The sequence below is a fragment of the Macaca mulatta genome, chromosome 13 (genome assembly GCF_049350105.2).
Source record: "Macaca mulatta isolate MMU2019108-1 chromosome 13, T2T-MMU8v2.0, whole genome shotgun sequence".
In the NCBI taxonomy this organism is placed as follows: domain Eukaryota; kingdom Metazoa; phylum Chordata; class Mammalia; order Primates; family Cercopithecidae; genus Macaca; species Macaca mulatta.
Genome location: NC_133418.1, coordinates 44,180,732 through 44,205,186, shown reverse-complemented (window position 1 = coordinate 44,205,186; position 24,455 = coordinate 44,180,732). Strand labels below are relative to the sequence as shown.

At 39.1% G+C, this 24,455-nt stretch overlaps 1 protein-coding gene across 3 annotated transcripts in view; it reads left to right on the top strand.

The window, feature by feature from the left end:
• Positions 1 to 24,455, top strand: part of CTNNA2 (catenin alpha 2) — a 1,167,663-nt gene that overhangs the window by 905,382 nt on the left and 237,826 nt on the right. For all 3 annotated transcript variants that reach the window (XM_015112724.3, NM_001266343.1, XM_077958576.1), the window contains 1 exon segment: positions 1,784 to 1,864. In XM_015112724.3, coding sequence (XP_014968210.1) covers positions 1,784 to 1,864 — 81 coding nt within the window.

Here is a 24,455-nt window from a genome sequence, read left to right as displayed (position 1 = left end):
AGTAATCGCCCCTCCGTCTGTTGTAACCACATTTTAAACTAAACTCATAACTTAACTTTCGAAAGTAAGTTTTTCTTATTCTAATAAATGAAAAAGCCATAGGAAATTATGATTTTCATAATGATCATGGTCCAGAGCTCCACAAAGGTGCCCTGTATTTTGATGGCCGACAACCTATTTGCAAGGAGAGAACCAAACAGAAAAGGAATAGCCTTTGACTGTTGAATTTGTGGCAGATCTGAACCTGGAGAGGCAGAGCATTGAAATTACACTCACTGCACAACCACATTCCCTTGAAAGACAGAGCAGCACGTTATTCTCCTCCATATACTTTTGTTTTCTTGGAGCTATTTGCAGGCTGATATTTCAAAGTTGTAAAATGTTAGCCACTGTATTTTAAGCTCTTTCTACTTACAAACCTTAGTGTCTACATCTGAAAGTGAGTGTATGAGTTTAGGGAGTGGGAAAGGATGATGGGGAATTGTAAGATTTTAGAAGACTAAAAATATATGCACATATGTCTTGGTTTGGGCTTTTTAATGAAAACCCTATAGGACTGTGTATCAGACATTTGTTCAGAAAAAATAGTTAATTAAGCAAGTGGCAGAGAAGAGTGACTACTTTAAACCCAGCTATGGAGAGCTGGTATGTATGTATCAGCTTTATGTGTCCCGGATTTTGTCATGGAAACAGAACATTTAGAAACCTGTTGGATGGTAATTCTTATGCATTGCCAATTCATGTTATCCTATTAGGCACAACTTAAGATCTGGGATCTCATTTTCCTCATATCAGCAAATTACTACAGAGACCTACATGATTTTACAGAGACTGAGTAGGCCACAAGAATTGACTTGCCACTAGCATGATAAATAAATCAATCTGTAGTGTTTGACTAAAATTTAGATAATTTAATCGATTTGACAAGGTTTTTGAAAACATTTATCTTTTAAGGGGAAGATAATTGTCATCCATAAAGTCTATTGAGCTTTTCATCCATGGGAATCTTGTTGCTCTTTTAAAAAGACAATGGGGATTTTTTTTGTTCAGTTTTAATTGTTTTTCTGTACCCACCAAAAAAAAAGGAGAAAAAGCAAAGAAATAGGAAACTAGTGAAACTTTCAAGTGAATAATTTATTAAAGAACACTTTTTTTTTTCTCTACCTCTGCCTGTTATAGTCATAAGGGAAATTTTCCTCATGACCTCAAGCTGTGGGTTGCTTATTATCATTTTTAGCATTTCACTACATGACAGAGCAGAGATTAGCAATACTGTATTTTCTAGTAAAGCATCTCTTTTGAATTTGATACAGAAGTTGCAGTATGGCTTAAAAAATACTGGTATAAAATTCTGAATTTTGGTGATTTACTTAAAATCCTTTTCGATTTAGTTTTTATTATCTCAATTATCTTCTATTCAGAAATGTGCCTACACAATATAGACACACAAAGCATTTTTATTTGAAGGCAAAACCAAAACATCCTTGTTATATTTACTTAACTGCTAAGCATCTGGAGGAGGGATGAAAACACAGATTTGTGTGGAGCTGAATATGGACATATGTGTAACCATCCTGACAATGTATTGGTTTTTATCGATTTTAATTATTATTTCAGGAAAAATCAACTTTAGAGACCAAATCATGTTATAGTTATATATTAAAAATAATCTTTTTAAAATTGTTTGAATTTAACATCTCATGTTTTCCTGATTTTTTTTTTACTTTTAGTATCTCTAACATTGAATATGCTAAACCAGAAATTATTTCTCTTTTCTTAATAGACTGGAAGGAAAGAAAAAGGAGATCCTCTCAACATTGCAATTGATAAGATGACTAAGAAAACAAGAGATCTAAGGAGACAGGTACTATTTTTTATTTTTACTTTAAGTCCATGATATGTAATAGTGGTTTCCAACAATATCCTTTTCCAGGGTGTCTTCTTGGAGATGATGATGAGGTTGTTATTCTTTATAACATCTACATATACAAAAAGATCCCATTTTATCGGCAAGGTAGAGATTGCTGGACAGAGATGAGCCTGTTGCAAGCAAGGAAACAGTTACTGAGCAGGTGGCTTCTCACTGCCCAGATCCAGTCTGTCCCGGTGGAGACTGGATGAGTTCACTACTTGTACATCTGGTCTTTAGTTTTCCAAATCCAGGTATGCCAAGAGCCTGTGTCTGATCTTTGCTGGTTCTTACTTATCAAACTCCCGGGAATTTAGTGATAAACCAGAATGCTAATGGTTAATGAGAAATACAACTCTTAATCTAATGGGTTAATTAAGGTCTCTTGGCCAGTGTATTCCCTTGGGAACATAAATCTAGGAGAAATTTTGCTTATCAGATGGTTGTTTGGGAAGCAGGGAATAAAATGCCTAATGACATCATTAGTTTGATGGGTCTGTTTTTCTTAATGGGGAGAAATCTCCAGTCAGGGCCCTTTTTTCTCCATGAAAGTGTTGTATGAACACTGGTAAATGTTGCCTTAGAACCCTGATATTATATGTGGCCATGATGAGCTCCTCTTTCTTTGGTAGTAGTATTTCTCTGAAAGAGATTCTACCACCCACTGAGTTATAATAAAACCCCCTCTTCTTGATTCCTGCCCAGGAGGGCAGACGCTTGTCTCCTGCTGTAGCTTTGGCTATGTCCATCTCATTCACTAATTGTTGATTGTGACAGCCAGCTAAAACCAACCACTGCCATGGCAGCACCTGCTATATTTTCTACAGCTGAAACACTTGGTTTAGCATGGCCACATCCAGCATTTGCTCCTGCAGTGTGTTAAGTACAAACAAAATTAGCAAGAGGCCTGGGCAAGAATGGCCAAGTAGAAACTTGGAAATGATTTGAATGAGAGGAACCCACCACTTCTGACTGCTGGGGAGCTTCTTGGCTTTTATCCAGATGTCACCTGAAGGTGTAGACACACTTGATCTGGTGTCCTTCAGAGGATATCACAATTATTTCTGGAATATGAATATTCTAGCTCACCAGCTAACAAACCTTTTGGGGGAAACATTCCCTTTTACTTTACTTCAAATAAGGCAGAATACAACATTGTCCTTTTAGGTATTAGTAACTAACAGCAAACGAATATATGGCCAGGTTTCTATCTCTTTGCTGTCTTAGACCATCTCTACATATCACCATTTAATATGAAATGATATGGGTGGCAGGAAGTGGAATGGAGGTTAGTTAAAAACACTGAATCAGATACCAGAGCCCTTGGTTTTAGTGTTAGCTCTGCCACTAAACTGGCAGTGTGACTGTTGATCTTTCATCTCTTGGTCTTACAAAAGTAAGGAGCCAAACTAGATCTGTAAACTCTTTTTTTTTTTTTTTAAAAAAAAAAAAAAAGCTGTATAAGATTGTATGAGTCTAAGGGAAATTCTCATTCCTATGTCAGAGGTCCCAATGACTGATAATCACAGATTTTTAAAAGCAGTGGGAGGACATCTCCAGGTCTTGCCTTTGGCTAGATTGTCAACCAGGTAAAATTCATGAACTGGGTCCTCTCATCTTCCTGATCCCTTGGTCTCAGCAGTGATTACATTTTTTACATTCAAGAACAAGCCCCCTCAGCTCTTTTCAATCATGGACTACTCATAGCAGGATTATTATTATTATTACTATAAAGGAATGAAACAGTAATTTGTACTCTCATGTTACAATTCCTGGAAAGGGTTGACTCTTTTTAGCAGAGGACAGTGGTAAAATTTGAAGGTGAAAAATTATGGTGGAATTTTAAATGCTTAGGTGATAAGCTCCTTGGAGAGCTTCCTGTAAGATGGCAGTGGAAGGAGTGTGTCCTTCCCTGAAATTATTCCATGTATCTTATTTTTTTTCCTTACCTTTCTTCAAAATATAGAGGAATAAGGATAAAAAGGGAATTGTTTCATGGTATTAAGATCCCACAGTTATGGCACAATTTCACACCATATCCATGAATTTGGTTGAAACATCTTTCTCTTCTCCAATCTGCCTTTCTAAAACGACGATGGTCCCCATCTGTCAGTTTCATCCCTACCCATATGTTGAGATATTTTTGTCTTTCTTTTCATCTCCTCTGCCTCCCCATGTACACCTGTAGTGGCACAAAAGCTTCTGTGATCTAAATTGAAGCTACCTAGCACTTGAGCAGATGGAACATGCAATGACTAATTTGTTTGGCCCAGGTAGGTCATAAGCTTAGATTTGGGTAACTAGTAATTAGATTAACAAGGTGTTACCTGGGTCTCTAATAGCCCCTCCACAATAGTGGCTCAGAGAATGCTAATGGCTCAAACAAATGTATACTGCTGACATATTTTCTGTTCTTAATTACAGACAAATGTATGCTAAAGCAGATTCTAAAAGAGAACACTCAGTGATCATGTCCACTTCCCTGTACACATGTAGAGATCAAATCTCATAGGGAAAAAAAAGGTGAAATCAAAGATTTTAGTTTATTAAAAAATATTTTCAGTGACATTCATGATGTCCCACTCTTTCAGTCTCCTGCCTCCTCCTTATTGCCCTAAGTTTGGGCAGTGATTTTCAGAAGGGTGACCCTGGAGCCTTGAAAAGTTTTAGCCACCGAATTGAAAAGAAATAAAGTCAATCATGATCATTATTTTGGACTTTCCTAATGAAAGAAAGTGGAATTAGACTTGTAGATACTTAAAGAAATCAGGATTAATTTTGGTTTAAGTGGAATTTTCAGGTAAGTAGAACTCCTCTCTTGAAGCAACATATCCCAAGGAACTGGGGCATTATAAATGGTGAAAATATCATTTAAAACTGATTAACATGAATCCATCTTACCAGTCAAACCCATGACAGGGGCAGTGGTAGAGCAGAATCCTCCTAAGGAATATTTTCTTAAGAATGAAAAATGGGCCGGGCGAGGTGGCTCACGCCTGTAATCCCAGCACTTTGGGAGGCCGAGGTGGGTGGATCACGAGGTCAGCAGATCGAGAACATCCTGGCTAACACGGTGAAACCCTGTCTATACTAAAAATACAAAAAAATTAGCTGGGCATGGTGGCAGGCGCCTGTAGTCCCAGCTACTCGGGAGGCTGAGGCAGGAGAATGGCGTGAACCCGGAAGGCAGAGCTTACAGTGAGCTGAGATGGCGCCACTGTACTCCAGCCTGGGTGACAGATCGAGACTCCGTCTCAAAAAAAAAAAAAAAAAAAAAAAAAAAAATCAAAAATGGATTTAGGGGATGCTAACTCCCAGCTTTAAGCATTGTGTTCTCATTTTAGAGCTGTGGGCACAGCAGACCCCGCGTCTGAGCTATTGTCACTGCTGTGATTCTGGAATCACAGAATCCACACAGCCCGGTGTGGAAACAATAGCTCTTGGCTGATGCCCCTTCTGGGTGCCTAGTGGCCCACATGGTCCATCCATCCCCTGGAGAAGCCTCAGTCAGTGTCTGCCAGCTGCAACCCTATTCCCTTTTGCTCTGTGCCACCTGTGAACTATTCTAGGTATGATCTCTTAATTTTTCCTATAGTTACAGGGATGCTAGTTGATTCTGAATATTATTTTTGTATTTTTATTAGTCCCTGTTTTTTCCAAGTTGATAAATCAGTACCGAAACATTTCTCTCTGACAAGCTAATAAATAATATCTATGATATTACAGTGTTGCTAAACTTAGCAACTCTTTCACTCCCAAAACAAATCACAGGCCTAATTCTTATTCCTTCACCCTTACTAGCCACCACAATGATTCCAGCAATGAGATTTAGTGAGTGTCAACCTGACAAACGTCTCAATTCTATTATTACAATCAAAACATTTTTAACAACAAAAATTTATATATAGAATGCTTTAACATTAGGGTGAGTACTTAGAATAGTAATATAACAAGGCATTAAAAATCAATAAGCAAAACATGTTATTGGATGCAATGTTTAAAAGCTGATTCATTAATGTTGTGTCTCCAAGTAGTACTACAGAAAAATCTTCTAAGATTAATAAAAAACAATTACAACTAAAAAATTCCTTAGCTATCTCCTTTTTGACCCAATTCCTTATGTACAAACTCTGGCTGAAGGTGAACAGTTACCATGGAGAGCTCGTAAAATTACTGTCCATAAAATGTAAACTAATTTATAACCCACTTGTATTAAGTCCTTGCAAGGTACCTGGAACTGTTCTAAGTTATCTCTCTGTACTGACCACATTTATTCCACACACTAGCTCTAAAAGTTTGTCACCATGCTTATTTTACAGATGAGGATGTTAAGCCAAGTAATGTACCTGATATGGTTTGGCTGTTTCCACACCCAATTCTCATCTTGAATTGTAGCTCCCATAATTCCCATGTCATGGGAGGGACCTGGTAGGAGGTAATTGAATCATGGGGCAGGTCTTTCCCATGCCATTCTTGTGATAGTGAATAAGTCTCACAAGACCTGATGGTTTTATAAAGGAGAGTTCTTCTGCACATGCTCTCTTGCCTGCCACCATGTATGATATGACTTTGCTCTTCCTCCACCTTCCTCCGTGGTTGTGTGGTCTCCCCAACCTTGTGGAATTGTGACTCAATTAAGCCTATTTCCTTTATAAATTACCCAGTCTCAGGTATGTTTTCATTAGAAGCAGGAGAACAGATCAGTACAGCACCCATGGCCATACAGGGTGTGGACATGTGGAAGTTGCAGCCAGGCAATCTGGCTATAGGGTCTTGTACTCATAAATTTTACTACATCCTGCCTCTCCATAGAATCAGCATATGTATGTGGGTCAACCATATACTAATGTACTCTGAGAAGTGCATGTGGGGAAGAAGGAAGGTTCACATAAATGTGTAGAGGTGCTTCGAGGTTTTGAGCAGCACCCCTACAACTCTAGGATTTGTAATTGGTGGGACGAATGCACTGTGAAAAGAAAGGAAAAAAAACAACTATGGTAAATGTCAAAAACATGTTTCTTGTTTGTGATATATCATCTCTTGGGTCTCCAGTTGTTATGGTTCATTGGATCCTCTTTTGAAAAAGTGCAATTATGTTTAGGTGTCTGGCCTCTCAAAACATGAATTATAGACTTCCTAGAATAATTGCAGAAAAAAGAGAATGTTAAGGCATTCTATTCTTTTTCTCACATCTGCTTATGATAGGGCCAATTATTTTTAAATTCATTGTAAAAAACATTTTTAAATCATTTATTTCTGGGTTTGAATCTGTTTTTCTTCATAAGGATATGAGGCTCTCTACATGGCAACAAAATATATTACAGAATATTGAGTTCCTCCAAGTGTTAAGGTTTGTGTTCTGTAGACTGTGCAGAACCCTACATATAAGAGCTAATAATCTCTGGAGTTTGGAGTCTAGGTCAGATTGTCAAGCTGCCGTGGAAACATGGAGATCAGAAAATGATCATGCAGCAAATGGGATTTGAAATACAAGAAACATGAACCCAGAGACAGCTAAATAGAAATGGGATCAGAAGCCAGGCGTTGTGGCTCATGCCTCTAATCCTAACAGTTTGGGAGGTTGAGACAGGAGGATCACTTCAAGTCAGGAGTTCAAGACCAGCCTGACCAACATGGTAAAACTCCGTCTCTACTAAAAATAAAAAAAATTAAAAAAAAAATAGACCGTCACAGTGGCACACACCTGTAATCCCAGCTACCTGGGAGGCTGAGGCAGGAGGATTGCTTGAGCCCAGGAGGCGGAGGTTGCAGTGAGTCGAGATTACACCCCTGCACTCCAGCCTGGGTAACACAGCAAGACTCTGTCTGAACAAAAAGAAAGAAAGAAATGGAATCAGAAACACCATAAATTAGAATAAGAAATGCCAGGAGGAGCAGAGCAGAGCAGGTAGTAGGCTGGAGCGCAATGGTGCAATCTCAACTCACTGCAACCTCCACCTCCTGGGCTAAAGTGATCCTCTTGTCTCAGCATCCCAAGTAGCTGGGATTACAGGCACATGCCACCATGCCTGGCTAATTTTTATTTTATTTATTTTTTTTTATTTTTAGCAGAGACAGAGTTTCACCCTGTTGTCCAGGCTGGTCTCAAACTCCTGACCTCAACCACGAAAGGCCATCCTTTGGATGTATCCCTTGATGATGGGTAGTACATTCAAGCTACCTCTACCTTAGGAAAATCCTGATAAAACAACCCTAAATTTCAGAGCACCATTTACTTATCACCTGGAAAATAGTCATTAGGCCAAGTCCAAAGTACATTATTTCATCAGTTGGAAACGGTTCTTGAAATATCATCTTGGGCTAGCTGTTCTCTTGTCAAGGTACTATTCAACTCACAAAGTGGTTCAATTTATTTCTATAAGCCAGCATATGGTTGATTGTTCACACATTGGCTTGACACTAGCAAGTCTAGATCACACAAAGAAGCAAAAGAGTCTAGTAGCTTGATCAACATTGTTTCATCAAATGGTACACTAGACTGAGTAGAGGGATCTATAACATAAGTATGAACATGAAAGCTCTCAATGAAGTGGAAGCTTCAACTACTGATTTATTCTTTTCTGCTAATTTCTCTAGGCCCTAGAAATCAAGGAAAAGTGGGAAGGGAAGGAGTAAATAGCAATAACTGAGCCCCAAAACACCTTCTAGATAATGTCTGTGTTTGGTTCAATTCCCAACACCTTCTTCTATTTTTAACAAAGAGAATAATACCATTAAGAATCCTGATCCTGAGACTGGAAGATCCACTGTAGGATTATGAAACAAAAATGCCATCACATTTTTCAGCATGAAATTCCTAAGCAGGGAAACTTAGAATATTTTCAACCATGGTGACTTAAATAACAAAGATTGTTTCATAGAATGCCCTTTCAGTTTACCAGAACATTCATTTTACTACACCCATGCTGGTTAAGTGAGGTTCGCCCATATTTGTTGTTGGAGGCTATGTTTAGACTGGGATTCTTATCCAAAACTGTCACTGAAAACGAGATAATTTTAGAGTGTGTGGTGCATCTACCATTATGGCCTGAATTGAGGTGTTTCTAGAGTTGGTGATAACAGCTAATCGCCTTGATTCTGACTGAATGTACTCAGTGGATATTTGCAGTTAGCTTGTAGCCAGATATATCTGTTCCAATTGACCCCTCCTTGCTGAGGTTACCTTTTATTACCTGAAATGGCTTCTGGCATCATCTTTCCCAGGGGAAATTTCCATCAGGACTGCGATATTTCTTTATCTCCCTATTTCCCGAGGAGGCTGGACAAATCTGAAATTCAGAAAGTGAGTCATCTTTCTGCCGGCTCTGCCATGCCTGCTGTCACCACCAACCCTGGTGGGAGCCCATTTGCTCTAGGATGTCCTCGTGTTGTGCCTTCGTGATTCCCATGGATGCCACTGCTGATGGCTGAGGGAATTCAACTTTGCTTTTTGCTTGGGTGGAAAATTGTGAAGAAGGTGATATTAGTTTGAACACCTCTCTATTTACATTACATGCCCTTGACTCATCTTTGTCCTCTTTTTGCGCTGAATGAAATTTCCAGGTTATCCTACAACCAAACCTTCACCCTACCACGGCTCTACACAATTATGTGCTTCCCACTGTGATCTACTTTTCAAGAGAGTGATAGTCCCATGCAACTCCTCCTTTTGTTATTCCTTAAATCTCCTTCAGCCATTCAGTACAATTGATACCACCTCCTAAATGCATTTTGAGTTCATTGCTCCTCTCCGCTGGCATTGGCCCTAATGCACTGCTTCTCACACACAAAAAAAATGGCCATGGCCACAACCTCATAACCAGTATCCTAGACCCCAGTTTCCTGGTAACTCCTAGACCCCAGTTATGATTGCCTCAGCAGTCTAATAAGCCAGTGTTTCCAGATCCTTCTGCCTTTGCACTTGTGTTGCTTCTGCCTGGAATGCTCCCACCACCCCTTTTTGTTTTCTTCCAAGAAAACTCACATCTTTTCCTACTAGGCTTAGCTTAAATGTCACCTTATCATCACAACTTTATCCAATTCCTGTAAACAGGATTTATCCAGTAGACTCCCAGAGCATTTAAAAATATCTCTATTATGACACTTTTTGCAGTGAGTTTAAGTTGTTTATTTGTTTTTGCCAGTGCACATGTCTTTCTAGTCTTTGTTTCTTCAGGTAATATCCTAGTGCCCGAAATAAAGGAAGCCTGAACCACACAGGTGCTGAAAGAGTGAAGAACCCCCTGTCTGTAGCCACCCCACCCAGGAAATATCCCAATCATCAACTTGCCTCCATTCTAAACTCACATGTCTCTAGTTCCATTGTCTCAAGGACTAGATTTGCTAGCGTAAAACGTCCACTTATATTTTGAGGATAATTTCCATGATTAATGAGGCTACCCTAATCCAGTAGTTTCCTGTTACTCAGTTGGCTTGAGAAGACTTAGCTCAAGAGCAGCTAAAATGAAGATATTTTACTCCATTTTGGGAGATTCTGACTTCATGTACCTCTGGTGGCACCTTAAAATCTATAATAACAAGCTTTTTACTTATTTCTGATATTCTGCCATGTTTGAATTCCACTGTCTTTGTTTCCGATAGTTGGAACTTTCAGACATCATCCCACTCCCTCTGGCAGTATATTTGAGGATTTGTGAGGCCTTTCCAACTCTTCTCCAGTCTCCTCAGCCTCTACTAGACTTTTCTACTTCACAGAGACAATACCTGTTTTCAGGGGCAGAAAATCCATGTTTGAGGCTTGTAAGAGATAGAAAAAAAAAAAAAAAAAAAAAAGCTGTGTTTTTCCTACTCTCACACACTCTCCATAGCACACTTCACCTCTAGTCACCAAAATATATGCGGTATGATGTTACCTCACTGAACAGTTCTTTGACACCAGCTGTCTGTCCTATAATTCAATTCAATTCTAACACTATCTACCCGGAGATAACTTCAGATTCCATAGACTAAGAGCTCGTTTTCACAAGACTGCTTCTACTTCAGATCCCAGTTGAAAGTAGTAAGTTGTCACCTATACTTCTGACTGACCAGCTATATAATGGGGAGTTCCCATTAACCCTCCCTCAGGACCAATTAATTTGCTACAGTGGCCCACAGAACTCAGGGAAACTGCATACTTTTACCTATTTATTATAAAGAATATACAGGTGAACAGCCAAATGGAAGAGATGCATAGGATGAGGTATGTGGGAAGGGGCTCAGAGCTTCTATGCCCTCTCTGGGTGCACTACCTTCCCTGTACTTCCATTTTTTCCGGCAACCAATAGATTTCCAAACTCTGTCCTTTTGAGTTTTTATGCATTGCATAGGCATGATTGATTAAGTCATTGGCCATTGGCAATTAACTCAACCTTCAGCTTCTCTTACCTCTCTGGAGGTCGGGGTGGGTGGGACTAAAAGTTCTGATGTTATAATCACATGGTTGGTTTCCCTTGCAAACAGCCTGGATCCTGAGGCTATCCAGGAGTCCATCAAAAATTGCCTCATTAGAATAAAAGATGCTGTCACCCAAGAAATTTCAATGGCTTTAGAAGCTGTTTCCAATGTTACTACCTAGGAAATCATAAATATTTTAAGAGTTCTGTGTCAGTTACTGGGGTTAAAGACCAAATATTAGAACAAAAGATTCTCCTAGTACCCCTTATATACAAGGGTTTTAGGAACCAGGGCAGAGGTCTGAACGAGGGGTTCAGGAACCAGGATCAATTTATATATTTCTATATTATATATTTATATAATTTATATACTATAAATTATATATTTATATAATTCTATATATTTATATATTTCTTATTATTTCACAAGGCTCCTCTCCTCTGGGCATAGGTTAGAAATGAATGGTCTGATTGCTCATTGCTTCTTATTGTAGGGCTTGGAAAGATCTGTACTTTCTGGAGCAGGGCCAGGACAAAGGTAAGGCAAGTGAGGCACAGCCTCAGGTGCAAGATTTTAGGGGCTAGCAGAAAGATCAGTAATCAAGATAGATAATATTGTGTGCAGCATTTTAAAAAATCAAAAATAATGCAGAAATCCATGATGAACAAAATATCAACATTGTAAATAAAGATAGGATCGTCATAAATAAAATAGTGCCATGCTGAGCCATATTGAAGCTAGAAGCAAAAGAAAAATCAGCAATACTGATTCTGTCTGTATTTACAAGGTTGCTGTCTTCTTCATCATGGATGAACCTCTTGTTAGTCCTGGCTCTGCTCCAGAGCCTCTATCTATCAAAATCTTTATTGCACCTGCTGTAGGAGAAAGTTCCCCACAAAGTCTCAATGTCAGATGGCTTTCTTTTTCTTCTCACATTAGTGACAAAAGGGCTGGCTTTTAAATTTTATGAGATGACATCTTGGACTCCAGATTTGAAGACCTATTTGAATTGCAGTTGTCTTTTAGGTTGTGTTGCTCAAAATGCATTTCTTCTTGATGTTTATCACAGTGACATGGGCTTTTTATGGCACTCTGAAGTGCTTTAGAGAAAATGGAGAACATTTTAATACTGCTGATTTACTCTTTCAGGTCTACAGTAATTTCCTTACTGCCTAATTATAAGACTCGGTTTAATTTACTCTACACATAATGTTTACTGATGCACATATGGTGCCACATTTCAAGAAACTGTACCCAGAACAGGCATTTTTTGTCATACTAGAGTATGGAAAATTTCCATTTAGTATGATATTGGCTGTGGGTTTGTCATAAATGGCTGTTATTATTTTGAGGTATGTTCCATCAATACCTAGTTTATTGAGAGTTTTTAACATGAAGGGATGTTGAATTTTGTTGAAGGCATTTTCTGCATCTATTGAGATAGTCATGTGATGTTTGTCTTTAGTTCTGTTTATGTGATGAATTAGAGTTATTGATTTGTGTATGTTGAACCAGCCTTGCAACCTGGGGATGAGGCTGACTTGGTGGTAGTGGATAAACTTTTGAATGTGCTACTGTGTTTGGTTTGCCAGTATTTTATTGAGGATTTTTGCATTGATATTCATCAGGGATATCAGACTGAAGTTTTCTTTTTGTGTTGTATCCCTGCTAGGTTTTGGTATCAGGATGAGGCTGGCCTCACAAAGTGAGGGTGTATGTGTCCAGGAATTTATCCATTTCTTCTAGATTTTCTAGTTTATTTGTACAGGTGTTTATAGTGTTCTCTGATGGTTGTTTGTATTTCTATTGGGTCAGTGGTGATATCCCCTTTATCGTTTTTTGTTGTGTCTATTTGATTCTTCCCTCCTTGTTCTTTTTCAGTCTAGCGAGTGGTCGATTTTATTACTTTTTTTGAAAAAAATACAGCTCCTGGATTTGTTGATTTTCTGTTATATAGAGGAAAAAATAGTAATATATGTAATTCTCTCAACAAAGAATGTCCCCCAATGAGGGGGAAATATCACATATCTTCTTAACTTGAAGAAGGCTACAATCTCTTTAAACACTTATTTTAAAAGCAGACTAGTATGTGGTTACATGTGTCTAATGATTTTCAGTTACCCTCCAAATGAGGAGATGGGTAGGAGTTGGGGAAAGGAGACAGAGGAAAAATAGTACTATTTTGTGGACTTATTTCTCAACTATCTTTGACAAGAAGCTATTGATTCAGAAATCAGGGGTTCACAGATTCTTAGGGGTGGAAGGGACACTATGGGTCTTCCCAGGGCAAGAGGTCTTTCTTCAGGAATTTTAAGATGCCTTTTGTTAACCTCAGCTTTAAATATGGGAGCTCATTCCTTCATTACAGCAGTTGGTACAATTATTGGGTAATTTTACTTGTTAGAAAATTGAGTTAAGATTAGTGATTTTGTAATTATCAACCATTGATGTTGATTTTGTGCTGCAAAACTGATTTCTCTTCCTATGTGTAAGCCCCAGATAAAAACTTCAGTAAAGAACTCTACTTAGAGTTCCCGAGACCTACAAATATTAAACATTATTGCATTCAAAACCATGGCTTCACCAATTGCCTTGCCTTATCGTAGCAATGAGTGCTAAGAATGGTTAGGCTTAGGAACTGGGCATGTCTCTGGTCTTTGAGACAACTGAAATAATCAGCTGTCTTCATCATCTGATCTATTACTCCTGTTTGTACCTGGTTGTGTATGAAGGTCAGAAAAGTAAAGCTGTCCACTGACACTGACAGTTTTTTAGTGTCCATTCCTTACTTGATTCTTTACTGATGATCCCTACAATTCTTCAGAGAGATATTACTATCAAAAAGACTTTTTTTCCAGAGTAGAGTATTGAAGTTGCAATAAGAAGATTAAATTTTGTACTGATATAAACCTCATAAGTTAGATGACTCTAGTGGGCTGACTCTGAAGCCTGTCCTTTTAATGACTGTGGTTGTTAAAGTTGGTACACTTTGCTCTTAGTTTATAGCTTTTATTAAAATTCTTTAATGAGAAGAGCATAAGGTAAATATCAATTATTAATGAGACCTGAGTTTCTCTATAATAATCATAATAATAGGCTTCGTGTTTAATATAATCACCATTTCTTTCTTCCTTAAGCCATTCATATCTGTGTCCAGTTCCATGACAGAAACTGAACTGTGAATGGGATTTTGATAATTATTATTCTAATTGATCGTAAGGGAAAAAAGTAAAGGACTTTCATTTTAGCTGAGGGAATATCTGATTAAATGCATATCAGGAGACTAGCAGACTTGCCTGGTGTATTCAGTGAGAAATGGTTGAATGGATTGTGCCTGAGCATTCCAGGATTAAAGGAGAACCATTTGTCCTGAGGAGTTTGAGGATAAGAGTGGATTTTCTCTTTGATCCAACCATAAATGTTGTCAGAAGTTTGGGTGATTCATCAGTCCCAGACCCATCCTTTTTCCTTCCATAATTTCTTAGTTTTTCACAAATGCATCAATCCTGTTTAACTGTTAAGGGTAGGACTTCTGTATTTTTATTTGATTCCTTCAATTTCAACAAGGATCAGGTTGCCTTAAGTAGTAGCTACAGTATGAGTTGCAACTGTCTAAAGGGGGTGACTGTAAAACTAAAAAAGCACCTTTGGGCCAGGCGCGGTGGCTCACGCCTCTAATGCCAGCACTTTGGGAGGCCAAGGTGGGTGGATCACAAGGTCCGGAGACCGAGAGCATCTTGGTCAACAGGGTGGAACCCCATCTCTACTAAAAATACAAAATTAGCTGGGCACAGTGGCGTGCACCTGTATTCCCAGCCACTCTGGAGGCTGAGGCAGGAGAATTGCTTGAACCCAGGAGGCGGAGGTTGCAGTGAGTTGAGATTGCGCCACTGTATTCCAGCCTGGGCAACAAGAGCAAAACTCTGTCTCGAAAAAAAAAAAAAAAAAAAAAATGCACCTCTGAGCAGGGCTGGGAGACCAGAAAAATGGGAGCAGGAGGATGCTGAGTTCCAAGGGCAGGGAGAAGTCAGCACTAATGGACTCTGAGCAGATTTCCTTCAGCCTCTCCTGTGAAATACGCAAGCTTAGACCAATGTGGCCCTGCTGCTGTATCTACAGATACCAAATTAACTAGTTGAAAGGGGATAACTTCTGACTGATCAAGTAGGCATTGTGTCACAAGTTACCATAGAAACCAGCTTGCCTGCTGCTCTTTGGGTGCATTCTCTGTGTGTTTTGGCAACAGTATCAAGGGTGTGGAAGCACCCTTGTTGCCAAATCAGCAGGAAATTCATGATTTGGGGTCCAGTCTAGGCCAGAACACCTACATTAAGCAGTCCAGCCAGCCCAACTAGATACAACTTCTACTCTTGCATGTAACTTTCTTCTTCCTTCCTTGCCTCAAAGCTTATATTAGAAAAGGAATTTCTTAGGGACCACTAGAATAACCTTTGCTTTCTAGCAGAGTATGAGGCAAAGAAATAACAAAAGTCATTTGGTCAAATACCAGTCACACTGATCACTTGGGGGCTCTTAGAGGCCACATTTGGCCTCTTCAGTTCTCTTCTTAAGGAGGTAGCTTCTGGACACAGCAGATGCTTGGTTACAAGTAAGCAGTGGGTAAATGGAGCTTGAAATAGCCAGAGATTGCAGTAGAAACTTATGTATAGAGTGAGAGGCATATAAGACTAAAATCCACTGATGAAACCATCTAGAACAGGCATCAGCCAATTACTATCTCTGTCCCAAACTTAGCCTTCTGTTTGATTATGCAATGTTGTATTGACTGCTTTTGTGCTACAACTGCAGACTTGATTAGTCATGACAGAGACTAACTGGCTCACAAAGGCCAAAATCTATACTACCTGGCCCTTTACAGGGAAGAGTCTGCCAATCTCTGCTCTAAAAGTAAACTTAGCTTGAGATAAAACAAATATGGTGTAAGAACATGAATTCCCTGAAAAGCTAAAGGACCTTGAATCCTACTACTTTTACCTTAAATAGCGACAACACCCGTCATTTTATAGGATTTCCACAAAGTTGGGAATGTGGAGTAATCATTGGGCTTCTATCTGAAATGAAGAACCTCTAGGGAAAAATTCAGCAGCTGTTGGAAATGCCATGCTGTGCAATAGTTAAAGACAGGAAGTGAAAAGTATTGCATACGGCAGCAGAACTCTGGAGAAAGAAGAACTCTGGAGAGGGAAGGTAGCTCGGAGGCTCACCGTTATCTATAATTGGAGTAAAACAGGGGAGTGTGGTAAATGGTTTTCTGTTTTAGAAAGTGTGCTGAGCCCTTTACTGACCACAAATGGCCGGAAACTTCAGAGGTACATTTATCAGTGGCATCTGCCCCAAGAAGTAAGTCCCATCATTCTTCCTTCCTCACTCAACAGCATCTTATTCCCCCAAGCTACCCATCCCACTCAAGTGAACTGAGGTTTCACTCATACCTAGATTGAGAAGTAGTGAGTTTTGTCTGGGTTCCTCCCCGGGTGCCTATGTTTATAATAGACGTTCTTCTAAGACCCACAGGACTTGTGCTATAATGTGGAATGCATGACATGTGGCAGTACAGGGCCAGGTGACTCTACTTGGTACCAATCCTACCACACCGTAACAGGTGTGTAGGATTGACCCCATTTGAAAGAAATAATAGGTTTTGAGAGCTCGTCTCTGTATCTTGCTTCATGCTCTTTAACCACACATTTTTTATAGGCTTCTGCTCTTAGCCTGCCATCAAATTCATCCGTTCAGAAATTGTCTTTCCCAATTGCCAATTAAATTGTGAGGGGATTAAATCATTTTTGGGGCATATTACAAGCTTCCTAAAGGTCCTTGGTAGGGACCATTACCTACCTTACCTAAAAACTGGATGCAGCTTTTGACTTTTTCACACTGTACTCAAAGCAACTTGTGCCTATTCACCATGAGTTAATCAATGGCAGATATTAGATACTCAGAATACAACATCCAGGCATCTGATCTTAGATCCCCCTTTGGAGCAAGCAATGGTGGATGAGACATAAGGCTGGGAGTAAGTAATCAACTAGGGGTGGAAGTGAAGAATTGAAAGAAAAGTGACCTTTGTCCAGTTAGGATTTGTGAACTTCAACAGCCAGGTCCATAAACCCATAGATCTTAAGTAAAATGACATTATTATTGGAGCCCGAATACCTGACTCTGGCACTTGCTATATGCAACCAGAGGATCCTCCCTTTCCTCCTCTAAACAACACAAATAATGATGCTCACCCTACAAACAGCACCCTTCACCCACACCATGACATTGTAAGGAAGGACAAATGAAATAATGTCTAGGAAAGTTCTCTGCAAGCTATAAAAACAGGACATGCACAGGATTATTATTAAAATTAGCAGCCAGAAACTGAGTAGACCTTCCATATATGCAGAAGAGTTGACCTGCTTTTTGGTCTGGGTTCAGAGATCTGAGCAAGGTAGTTATGCTAGAAATGTCTTTTCCACCTTCACCCTTGCCACCTAAAACTTAACCCTTTTGAAATGCCAACTCTTCTGGGCTTAGACATTGGGCGATTAAAAGAATGCCTGTTCTGATGGAGGGGTGGAGAAATCTTAAGATAATCTGTAAGTAAGAAAAAAAAAGTGCAATATGCTATGAAAGAAATGTAGAAAAATTAGACTATTTTACAGTGTTGTTTAGGCCAGCCTCCAACACATTCGACACGAATAGCTCATGCTTAGCTCTAAGCACCATTTATGAGGCCAGTCAACCATATATGAGGTCATGTTGATCACTGTAGCTTTGTTAGTAGTTGGGAGTTGAGACAGTGGAGGAGTTTTCAGCAGAAAGTGAGAGGAGATGGCTTGTCTTGTTTTTTTTTTCTGTATCCCTGGCCAAAAACAGTGCTTTATCTACCAAGAGCTACTGAAATGCCAGTAGAAGGAATAAATGACTGAACACTGGCCCTTGAGTACAGTTTAGTAAACTAAGTAAGCGATAAAGCATAATTTCTTTCTGAGGACTTCTTATGTCTCTTATAATAAGGTTCCTGCCACCTTCGAGCTAATTGCATTAGTATCTATACCATCGTATTTTTGTACGTTTACTCTCATTTCACTTCTTTGGCATAACAGTTACATATCTTGAATAAAACTATGGCATTTGTGTAAATTTTTCTTTCTAGATCCATTATTTCTCTTGAGATCAGAAAGGAATTTTGAATTTCACAATTAAAGGCAAATAAGAGACCTTTTTTAGTTTTTCAAGAATGAATATTTCTCCAGTAAAAGGAATTGCAGAGATGTTTTTCATTGAGTACATTAAAATGAGGCACACAGCCTTCAAAGTCTTATGCAAGTGTGAGCTTCTGCAAAACTGGTTGACTGGGGAGAGACATTTTTTTTTCTTGGACTGTCTTCTGCAGGGAACTGTTGCATATTTATCAAACGGTTGCAGGGTTTTAGACTTTGTACAAAATACTTTTGCAGTATTAGATGTTGCTCAATATACAGCATGGACTCCTCATGCTCCACCCGATAGGTAGACAGCTTTTGGTCATTTTTGAGACAGTTTATTTTTCTTTTTGAGTTAGTGAGTTAAATTGTGTCTGTTCTTTCGTGACTCTGCACTCCCACAAAATAAGAACTGCTAGAGCAGGTATGATCCATTGACTACATTCCTTTGGGTTTGCTGAAGAAAATGCAGTTATTTACATTGATGAATAGCCTTAATTGGGTAAAATAGGCTGGTAGTGCTGAGCTAATACCTTTAAATGCCTTGTCTTATGCAATTAATATTCCTTTGTCACACATACATTTAAACCGTTGGAAGAAAGTCTTGTGTTCTTGACTCCTGTCAGACTTAACGAATGATTTTGTCAAGTCATTCCTTTCTGCCCTGGTTGATTGATAGCTAAATTTTGGTCTTCTAGCTTATGTAAAAAGTGTTAACTATGCCTTTCAGCTTGTAGGCAAGGGCATTTAAACCATTCTAGTAGTCAATTTACAGAGGAATTACATTGCCTGTTTACTGGAGGGGTCAAAAAAATGTGCCCCTGCTCATCAGAGACACAAATCACAGGGCCCATGAGCTAATGAAGGCAGTATTTATGAGTTTCTGCACTTGCTGGCTGATACCAAGTTCAAGATGTCCCTGGTCCTGGCTGCTGAGGACTCTGGCTCCCACTTTTGGATATGCCTGTGTTTATAGACTATGGAATAGATATATTTAAGAACTTTTGATCCTAATACTCTTAAGAGTGAGAATGCAAATTAGAATGCTAGATTGTCACAGTACCAAGCTGCATTTGCAGCTTTCAAAGATTTCTCTATAGTAAGGCTCACCTCTGCCACCACCTGGCTTATGGATTTCCCTATAAACCATAATTACCATATCAAAGCATGGAAAATGGATACCAGTCTTTCTGGGAGAAGTCTCTTGTCCTTTGGCTTGAACCCAGTTAGAATCCTAAGAAACACACTTTCTTTAGCATCTTACAATTTACTATTTTAAAACATTTTGATCATTAAGAGTTATAAGAAAATGGTTACATTAGAGCAAGTCTAATTCATCGAATACATTGTTGCAGTAGGCATATCTTAGACCACAAGTTCTCTATTTTTTTCCAGATCCCTAAACCCCCAGGAAGTCAGAGTTTCATAGTGAGTATCAAGCAGGTCTCTTTCTAGTCTCAGAGTAGGGATTCATTAGGACTCAGCAACACTTCTACCTCTGGTAGGATCACTGATTCCCTGTTATGGTGTCTATCTGCCATGGGGTCTCTTCTTTTATCCTCTCCACAGGGGCTCTTCTTCTTTTTGGTCTTACTATATCATGGGTAGGGAAGAGGGGAGCTTTCAGAATCCCTTGTATATGTACTTTACTCATCCAGGAATCACATTTGTTCCTGGAATGTTTGCTGCTGTCATCATATATACCGTTGCTTTTGGTCAATAATGTACACAAAGCTGGTACAAAGTAGACATATGAGAGCTTGTGTATGTTAGTATTTAAAAGCATGTAGTCTGGGGCCAAGCAACATTGGTTCAAATCCTGCCACTGCTATCTGTTAGCTTTGTGAATGTGGACAAGTGACTTAATTCTATTGTCTCAGTCTCCTTACCTATAAAATGAATAAAATAGTAGCCAGTGATTTTTGAGAAAAGTAAACAAGTTATTCTAATTATTTAGAACAGTATCTGGCACAAAGTAAGCACTAAATGAAGATTGTTATTATGAAATATTAATTTTCCCCAATGCTTTTCTGCTCTCGCCACTTCTCCTCATCTCACTGCTGCAGTTGCTTCTGTCTCTTGCATATCCTCTCCCTTCCACTAGCCTCTCCTTTGCTTTCTTACGCTGCATCCAGCAATTGTGGGCTCCATTTTCTGCTAACATTTTTAACAGCACCATGTCAAGGTGCTGTACCTGCTGCATTAAGCCATCTGGAGATCCACAATGATTCCAGCATTCCTTGGGACCCTGAGGCAGCTTTTCACTGTCTCTTCTCATAAAGGCAAGCGCTCTTGCCTATTGTGGAGGTAAAGGAGGAATTTGATACTGACCTGCGTGTGCTGGGGCAGAAAATGAAATCAACAGTAGGAGCTAAGTACCTATTACTGTCCTTCAGGAAAAGCCCCGATCAACCCTTCCCTGTCCTAGTCCCAATGACTTGTCTCTTTGTTATAACTTTTTGAGTAAAGTGTTTATTTAATCTATAAAAATAATAAATTACGGCTGTGATTTTCTTACACACAGCCCATGGCTATATAATGAAACATGAGGAGTAGACTACTGTTATTTCAATACATTTGTCCAAAGAAATGAATTGAAATGGCCCCAGACTAGTCCGCTAATTGATCAGAAATTTATTTTCAAGCTGTCTCTCCCACTTCACCAAAAGGTGATTTGGTGACCATGAAAACTTATTCTATGTATGTTATCAGTTATCTATTGTCACAACAGTGTAGTATAACAGTACTTCGGGGGCATACAGCAATAGGATTTGTAGCTCACTGCTCTGAGGTGGTCATCTTGGCCCGGCCTTCTCCTGTGCCTGGATTCTATTGCTCTTAATGTATCTGGGAAGGCCTTGACAGTGATGACTGAGGTGACTCAGTCCTGGTCAATAGGTTTGTCACCCTTTTTCTGGGACAGGCAGTCTAGCCTGGGCATGTCCTTCTCCTGGGGATGGCAGAGAACAAGACCAAGCCAGCCAATGCTGAATGAGCCTTTCAAATGTCCACATGCATCATGGTGGCCAACATCCATTGACCCTAAACATGAGACATGACCAAGCCCAGAGTCCCAGAGGGCAGGTACTACAGAGTTACATGGCAATGGTATGGATAGAAGGAGAGAGAAGAATAAGGTTATTTATGCAACAAATCTATTACAATTATCTATTCCATCAGTGAGACATGTTCCTAACTTTTATACTGACCATCAGCACTCATAGAGAAAAAAATCTAAGGGCACATATGTTGATTTGGCTGTTGATCTGGCTCCAATATAAGTGTTGCTAATGATGACAGTTGTACTTTTAAATGATCCAGCAGACCTGAATGAATTTGGTGGACGGTGAATGAGATGGGTAGGGAAAAGCACAGAGCCTGATAGAGGTAATTGGTTCCATTAAGAGGAGATGCTAGTATCCCAATTAAAATGATTTTGCTTATGAAAGACAGTTTCATCAAGATAATGACCAAAGAATTTCATGTTTCTCTTATAAAGAAAACTAAATAAAGCAAGAACCATGATTATTCTTTAAATGTCTTCCCCAGGCCTTATAGATATGCCTCTGCTTCCCCCACCTGCTCCCAACACAACCTGAATAATGAAGAGTGCCTTCGTTACCAATGGAGTGTGCATTGATGGCACCTTGGCTTATTAAAGTGGCTTTGGATAGATTGTAGCACTGACTGATTACACTAATTGACCTTCAGACTGGCTAAACTTTGCCTGACTTAATGAAGCTCAATACTTGTCAAGCCCCCTAGGCTGGATGGCTCCTGGCTCAGTCACTTTGTTGCTTTGATTTTTCATTTTTAATAACAATTACACCACACAGCTTAAGGAAATACGGCAGAACATGTCAGTATTCATGAGGAGCCTGGAACAGCCATATTCATGGAAAGATTTAAGGGTTCAGATTTTTTGAGCCTATTTGAAATCACCCTCTAACCCCAGTTTTGACCTTGGCTGGTATTTCTTATATCATAGTAATGAAGAAGATTTTTGTTCTTGTTATTATTCTTAACAAGATTTTTGTAAACATTTATCTAAATGACAGGATAGATGTTAAATGGTCAGGCATTTGTTAAACATCATCTGCCCAGCCTCAACTTGGGTGTTAACTTTTATTTCTGAAAGTCAAGATGGCATTGGGTTGCTCAGACACATAGCCAGTTCTGCCTAAAGATTGGCATGCAAAATGCTTCAATTGCAGGGGAAGTTTAGCAAAGAAAGAAAGCTTTCATCCTGAAGGAGAAACGGGATTGATTAGTAGTAGCTACTTGGAGCACTGTGTTGAAGTAGTATTTGAGCTCAGCACAAAAGAATGCAGTAATTGATTAATCATGTCTGGTGTGGGCATAGAAAGGAAGAGTTGTAGCATACTTGCCATTCCTGTCCTAGTTCATAGCTTTTGATCTTGTTCCTTATAAACAACTCTTCACCTTTTAATTATTTCTTATAAATGTATCTCTATTTATTTTCAACTTCCACTCATGCTTGAATCTCTGAATTAGTTTTCTGCCAGATCTTCTCTTTGCTGGCCACTTTTTTGTTTTTGGGTCAGTATCTGAGTTCCTTTTCTGTGTTCAGGGAATTTCTCATGTTATGAATCTCTGTATAAGAAGTTTAAATGGCCAAAACACTGTTTTCAAAGAATACTTTCCTCCCGGCCGCTACCTCCTGTACTCTTTCAACTAGGTGAGGATGTATGTCCTAGAGTTCTAGTCTCTGTTTCACCCAGATGAAAATCAGGTCTGCCTAACATTTTGTATCAAAACCTATTGTCACAAAGACACAGGGTGTCTTAACATTTCTGAATTCTGCCCATTTTGTGAACTGATGGGTCAATCTTTCTGCTTAAATCAGCTAGAATTAGTTTCTGATGCTTGAGACTAAGAACTTGACAATAGATCTTCTAGGGAGGCATTCCTCAAACTTTATACTGTGGAAGGATCACCTAGGCATCTTAGTAAAATGCAGATTCTGGTTAAAAGCAGGTCTGGATGGGTCTTGGTTTTGCATTTCTAATAAGCTCCCAGGAAATGGCGTGGTACTGGCCAGTGGCCCACACTTCAAGTAGAAAGGGTCTAAGTAAGGGAAGGCAGAATTTGTAGGAAAATAAAAATTCTATTTTCAGGTTAAATTAGGGCAGGCCAACTACTGTAGCTAATAAACTTCAAAATGTACAAAGGCTCCAGACAACAGAATTACATTTCTTAATAATGTACAATACTGGAGCAGTAACAGGACACTAGGCAGTTCTCCTTCGCGTATGCAAGGACCTAAGTTTACTGGGAGGCAGGGAATGTCTTTTATCTTCAACTCAAAGCATCTCTATCTTTGGCCAGTGGGAGCCTCCTGTTATTCTGGCATGCCCCTGGGAGTCTTTGATAGTTCTTTGCTACCTGGCATGAAAAGATATTTCAAGCTTATTTGTACAATCCCGGCCTCAGAGTGCCTGGAATCAGCCCTTTCTCCATGAAGCTCTGTTTTTTTTTTTTTTTTGCTTGTTTGTTTGTTTTTGTTTTCTGTTTTTGTAGTGTAAAGTTGTGTTTCAAGTTGTTGATCACTACTAGGCTAGCCATTATTTTCAGGCTTTTTCATTAGACAGAACTGAGAAAGTGTTTGCAAGTGTGCGTATGTTTTCAATTTAAAATCTCATGTTTTCAAACATTGGCAAGGATATGGAGAAAGGAAAGCTTTGAACGTTGTTTGTGGGAATGTAAATTAGTACAATCGTAGAAAACAGTATGGAAGTGCCTCAAAAAATTAAAAATAGAACTACCATATTATCTAACAATCCCACTTCTGGGTAGAATCTGATGGAAATAAATCAATATCTAAAAGAGATATCTGCAACCCCATGTTTATTGCAGCATTATTTACAATAGCCAAGACATGGAATCAACCAAGTGTCCACTGATAGATAAATGGA